The sequence below is a fragment of the Echiichthys vipera genome (assembly GCF_963691815.1).
Source record: "Echiichthys vipera genome assembly, chromosome: 23".
NCBI classification, from domain to species: Eukaryota; Metazoa; Chordata; class Actinopteri; order Perciformes; family Trachinidae; genus Echiichthys; species Echiichthys vipera.
The window spans coordinates 15,011,614-15,017,613 of record NC_139848.1 but is presented as its reverse complement, the minus strand read 5'-3'; the positions used below and the strand labels follow the sequence as shown (position 1 = coordinate 15,017,613).

Here is a 6,000-nt window from a genome sequence, read left to right as displayed (position 1 = left end):
GTACACTCATGAGCTTCCTTATGTTCGAACATGGTGTTAGTTATGGACAATCCGTGACTAGCACAGAAGTCTAATAACTGACGACCGCTCTGATTTTGATCAGGGAGGCTGTTTCTCCCAGGTGTCTCCATCATTGCCCACGTGGGCACTTTAGCACATATTTTGGCTCCTAGAGGGCACTTTAGTTCATGATTTGGCATCTAGAGGGCACTGTAGCACACATTTTGGCATCGAGAGCGCACTTTAGCACACGTTTTGGCTCCTAGAGGCATTTAAGCACATGTTTTGGCTCCTAGAGGGCACTTTAGTATATGTTTTGGCTCCTAGAGGGGACTTAAGCAGACGTTTTGGCTTCTAGAGGGCACTTAAGCATGTCTTTTGGCTCATGGAGAGCACTTTAGTACGTGTTTTAGCTCCTGGAGGGCAAACGCCTTTTTGGTTCCCAGGGGGCACTTCAGCACACCACTGCTAGAGATCTAGTTGATACACCTTTAATCGTTTCACAATTCCTGAATTATTATTACCTACAAATATAATTATTTTTCCCCATTTAATGCCACTGTATGGAAGAAATGTTCATTCATCAAGGATTGGCTGAGGAAAATGACATCATCTCTCTCTCTCTCTGTCTCTCTGTCTCTCTCTCTCTCTCTCTCTGAATGAAGGAAACGCGCTCTGGTGCGCGAGGACCCATGCGGGAGACGCTGTGCACATCTATTTTTATTTATTTTTTTACTGTCGGTGGAATCAGTGAGCAGCCTAATTGAGGAGTGATTTATTATCATCACAGTTCTTTTAAAGCCGCTGACTGACGCGGAGAGAAAACATGCAACATGCACGTTGGCTGATTCTCACAACAGAAAGAGAGAAACCACAACAGAAGCAAAGGATCAACAACACAGAGAAGTAAACTCTGAGGAGAGGAGGAGGACCTGAAGAAAGAAAGGGATAAAGGGCCGCGGAAGGGATTTTGGTGCAACTCGGGATAAAGGAAAGTGGAGAAATAAAGGAGAGAGGTGTCAGGTCCGCAGGTGTCGGAGCTCCGCCATGCAACATGAGTAACGCCAGTAACGGAGCTGGGGGGCTGCAGCCCCTCTGGAACTTCAACGGTAAGAGACTGTTCCAATTGTTCCAGTGTAAACCCCAGAGTTTAACAACCCCACAAAGAAACAATCCATGTTAAACTGAAACTTGATTTTCAAAAGAAAATAAATAACTGTAATTATAAAATATCAAGTTTCTCCTCAAACAATTTTATTCTAATAAAATAAACTTTTCGGACAAAGTTAACATTTCCAAAGCCAACAGATTGTGGAGTATATGTTGTGGCATTCTTTTGAATGAAAATTAGTGATAGACCGATACATTAGCCCCCCGATATTTGTGTTATGGCCGATATTTGTGTTTTTTACAGATAGGCGTTCGCAGGCAGTACTTTTTTAAGTTCAATAAATGTTCCTTTTTTTAAAAGAAATTGAGACTCGTAACATTTGTTATCATTGTGTATTTTTTATGGTGTAAATCGAGGGAGCAAAAGTAGTATTGGCTCCAAATATTGGCTCAAGAAAATGTATCGGTATCGACCCTAAAAAAATCTGTATCGGTCAATCCCTAATTATAATGCATAAAAATTAAATGAGGGTTCCATTTGTCCGATAGTACTCTTTATTCATTATTACACTGATTAAAAAAACATTACAAGAAATTTTACTAAGTTGATTACAAAAGCGACAAATGATACACAGTGCAGGAAGACGGGAAAAAAAACGCCAGAGGGCTTATTTGAATCCTTCACTATTTAAAAAAAAAAGTTATTGAGAATTCGAAATTGGGGTGATAACGCAATAGGATTATTTATCATCTTTCAATGGAATTGTATTGTGATATCGTGACACAGAATTGCGTCATCTAAAAGAATAATGAGTTCAGAGCTTATAGTTTGCATTTAAGTTCTTATTAAGATGAGAAAACACTCTTTATTAGTATACAAAAATATGCTTTACCATGTGGTTATTTCATATTTCTTTATTTATTGAATTACCAGAGAAAGGGATGTCTCGTGATCTATATTGTCATTGAGATATGATCTATTATGTGCTGATCTATGATATGATATGATTGAAGATTTTGTTATATGATCCAGCCCTACCTATAACTCATACTTGACAAATAAAACTCTTTTGGTACAGCAGGTAAATGATGATTTGAGATTTGATCATTTTGAGAGGAAAAAAATCGGTCAGAATATGATTTTTTTTTACATCATGGCCATATGTAAATGGCTGGAGGGGATGCCTGTGATGTTTTTTGAAATGAGAGCAACGTTTTTTTTCTGGAGGAGGAAGGGGGAAATGAAGACGATGAGACGTGGTGAAGGAGAAGATAGCAAAAACAGTGAGAGGAGACTTAGAATTAGGTTTTCAGACGATTTAAAAGCCAGAATAAACTCCTCCTTCCCCTCTCCGCTGCGCTCGTCTCTTTTACCATTTTTCATCTCTTCTTCTTCTTATGTCATCTTTCCACTCCTTTTTTCTCATGTCTTTACTGGAAAACAAAAGTGACAAATAGAGAAGAAAGAAAGAAAGAGATATAATTACGAGATATAATAAGTGTGTGCACTGACTAAACAACATACAGAACATACGTGAATTTCTATGTGCATGAACGCAAATCTCTCAGCAGTTGACTGACATTTTGTGAGGTTCCCAGTGTGTGTGTGTGTGTGTGTATGTGTATGTGTGTGTGTGCGTGTGTGTGTGTGTGTGTGTGTGTGTGTGTGTGTGTGTGTGTGTGTGTGTGTGTGTGTGTGTGTGTGTGTGTGTTTGTGTGTGTGTGTGTTGTGAGAAACATATATATGAGAAAATGTTTGAAATGTAGTTTATAAATTATTAGAAGACACAGTGACATGCTTTTCTGCTTCTTTTGTTGTGTGGGTGTTAGCTCAGTTCTTTGTATTAGACTCCATACATACACACTCTACGGATAAGCAAAAATATTAGACACACCCTACGACAAAGTGCAGTCCAATGCACAACCGCTCACAACTAAAAAAAAAAACTTCTCATGCCTCCGTGTCAACGGCAATGAAATGTTTGTCAGAGGTTGCATTGATCGGCTGCTGCGTGCATTGCAGTGTATGGGAGTTTCAAATGTTCCTGTCACCCAGTGTATACATTTCAAAGTCTTAGAATAGTATTTAATTGAAGGTCTTGATCATGCCCATGAAACTAAAATGCAGCAATTGTAGAAGTTTTGCTACTTGATGTTCTTTTTGGTGAGAATAGTGACACAGCAGCAATTCGCCGATTTTCACCCAACCCCTCGCACACCACTTTCTAGTAGCATAAAGAGTGACAAAGCGCAGCCTTATGGAAGGTACAGTAACCATGGGTGAGTGCTGGACTTTCACCCAGGAGACATTAGGCTTAGACGACAAAACTACTTGGTCAGGTTTAGGCAAAACAAAACTACTTGGTTAGGTTTAGAAAAAACAAAACTACTTGGTTAGGTTTAGACAACAAAACTACTTTGTTAGGTTTAGAAAAAACAAAACTACTTGGTTAGGTTTAAACAACAAAACTACTTGGTTAGGTTTAGAAAAAACAAAACTACTTGGTTAGGTTTAGACAACAAAACTACTTGGTTAGGTTTAGACAAAACTACTTGGTTAGGTTTAAACAAAACAAAACTACGTGGTTGAGTTAATTTATAAAATAATTCATATATTAAAATTAAATTAAATATATTTTAATTTAATTTGTAATAAGTTTCAGTCTATCATTCTATCTGTACATTTTAAATTGTCACCCAGTGTTTTCCTTTACATATATAAGAACATTTCCCGCATAAATTGGTGCATAACAATCCAGCCCATTGCAGGAAATGAAGTGTTTGATCCTCAAAGTGTTCTGGGGGTGGACCAGAACCCACATTATCTTCATGGTTTAATGCACTTATTGCAAGTTGCTTTGGATAAAAGTATCAGCTAAATGAATCTGATTTAAAATGTATTACATATTTACATGTTGTTCCTGGTTGTTTTTGCATATAGGCTACATAACAGTAAAACAGGCTGGGTGAATGAGTTAATGCTTGGTTACCAAAAACTAAATAAAAAATCATCTTTATGACAGCGTAATTGACAGCATTGAGTTCTGGATAAAACAACAGGGGGTTTGATGTAACATTCCCCCTCTACTCCATTTCCCTGATTCCTCCCCTGTCTCCTCCCTTCCATCAGCAGCTTGTCTCTTCTCCTCACTTCCCCCTCTTCACCTTTCATTTCTCCTCTCTTCCTTGGGCTCTCCTAATTCTATCCTATTTACATCCCTGCTCCTGCAGGTCCCAAAGTGTAAAGACGTCTTTGCACGCACATGGTTCGTTGTGCGGATGAAGAATTTTGTATGTGGGCGTGTTTACATGAGAATATGAATACTGTAGCAAGATGAATGTGCATTTGTGTATTTCAGCAGTGTGCATGAAGAATTAAACGCATAGTATGTAATCACTGCCGCTAGGGGTCTCTCAACCAAAACAATAACAAAACGTGAACTTTGATGACGTCGCAGAGCAGCGTAGGATCATGGGTTTTTTTTCAGTGTTTGGCTACTTTTGATCATGTCTATCTGGGGAAAAGAGCATCGTGCTGGTTGATGAAGTTTATGAAATTTGTCAACTATCGGCTGGGATTTGAAAATATACATAGACTTTTTAAAGAGCAGGGGCAAAAAGGAAAGAAAGCGCATCCTCCTCACTGAAACGGGCACTTTAGCACACATTTTAGCTCCAAGAGGCCACTTTAGCACACGTTTTGGCTTCAAAGAGGGCACTTTAGCACATATTTTGGGTCCTAGAGGGCACTTTAGCACATGTTTTGGCTTCCAAGAGGGCACTTTAGCACACGTTTTGGCTCCTAGAGGGCATTTTAGCACATGTTTTGGCTCCTCGAGGGCACTTTAGCACATGCTTTGGATCCTAGAGGGCACTTTAGCACACGTTTTGTCTCCAGGAGGACACTTTAGAGGGCACTTTAACACACAAGTCTTTCAAATCACTCTTTCAATTAACTCCGGGTTCAAATACTACGTTGTTGTTGCTCTGTTTTATGTGTAGGGACTCATGCTAATGCAGATGTTTGGTGTTATTTTGAGCAGAATCAGTGGTTAAAGAAGCCTTTTAATGCGTTTAACTTGCCGCCCCGAGCTAATCAGTGTTAGCCGCGGCAGGTTATTGTCTCTCTGGAAAATCTACGTTAGTAGAAAAAAATTGTCTCGATGGCTTATTTACTGACAGAATTTGCCGGAAAAGACCCTGGGGTGATTTTACACCGGAATTTGACTTTAACAAGCCTTCTCCACCTGTGCACCTCTCCTTTTATTGAATTTGTGGGAGCAGTCCACTTCGACTCAGACTTTGCTCATCTCATATCACTAAACGACTCTGAACAGAACAAGTTTGCCATAGGTCAGCTGTACGCACTGCATGTATGCACCTAACCCCCTTTCCTCCCATTTGTACCTTATTTATTATGTGTATGTGTAGGTGTGTATGTACATATATATATATATTTTTTGTCTCTTTCTTTGTTTATTTATTTATTATTTTTTTATGTGTGCACCTGCATTGGTAATTTGGTTCCAAAAAAAAAAGCTAATGTAATGTATCACTATTTTTACTGATTATACTTCAACAAAGCTACTTGAAATCTAAAATCATATTCAGGCGGATGCACATGTATTTCTTCTTTCCACGACTCAAATAAGTACAAGCTTGTGATAGGCTGCTCTGTGCAATGATGCCACTCAAGCTTCACGTCAAACTAAATCCTCTCTGCGTCTGTCGCCGCCCGGAGAGTTTTGTGTGCTCACTCCCCTCTGACTGATCCCGCGGACGACTGTCACATTCTCTGTATTCATCTTTGACAGATGCATTTATGTTGTCCTGTACCTGCCTCCCCCCATCGTGCTGTAACGTTAAGTGACCGAGGGTAACCAGCAGTTT

The 6,000-nt window shown here is 39.3% G+C and overlaps 1 protein-coding gene across 1 annotated transcript in view; it reads left to right on the top strand.

The window, feature by feature from the left end:
• Positions 1 to 1,054: 1,054 nt before the first annotated feature.
• The window catches only part of chrm4a (cholinergic receptor, muscarinic 4a), a gene marked incomplete at both ends in the record, with an annotated part of 55,993 nt that continues 51,047 nt past the window's right edge, over positions 1,055 to 6,000 (top strand). The window contains one exon of the mRNA XM_083937790.1: positions 1,055 to 1,109. Within this exon, the coding sequence (XP_083793916.1) occupies positions 1,055 to 1,109 (55 nt within the window). The remainder of the gene's footprint in view (positions 1,110 to 6,000) is intronic.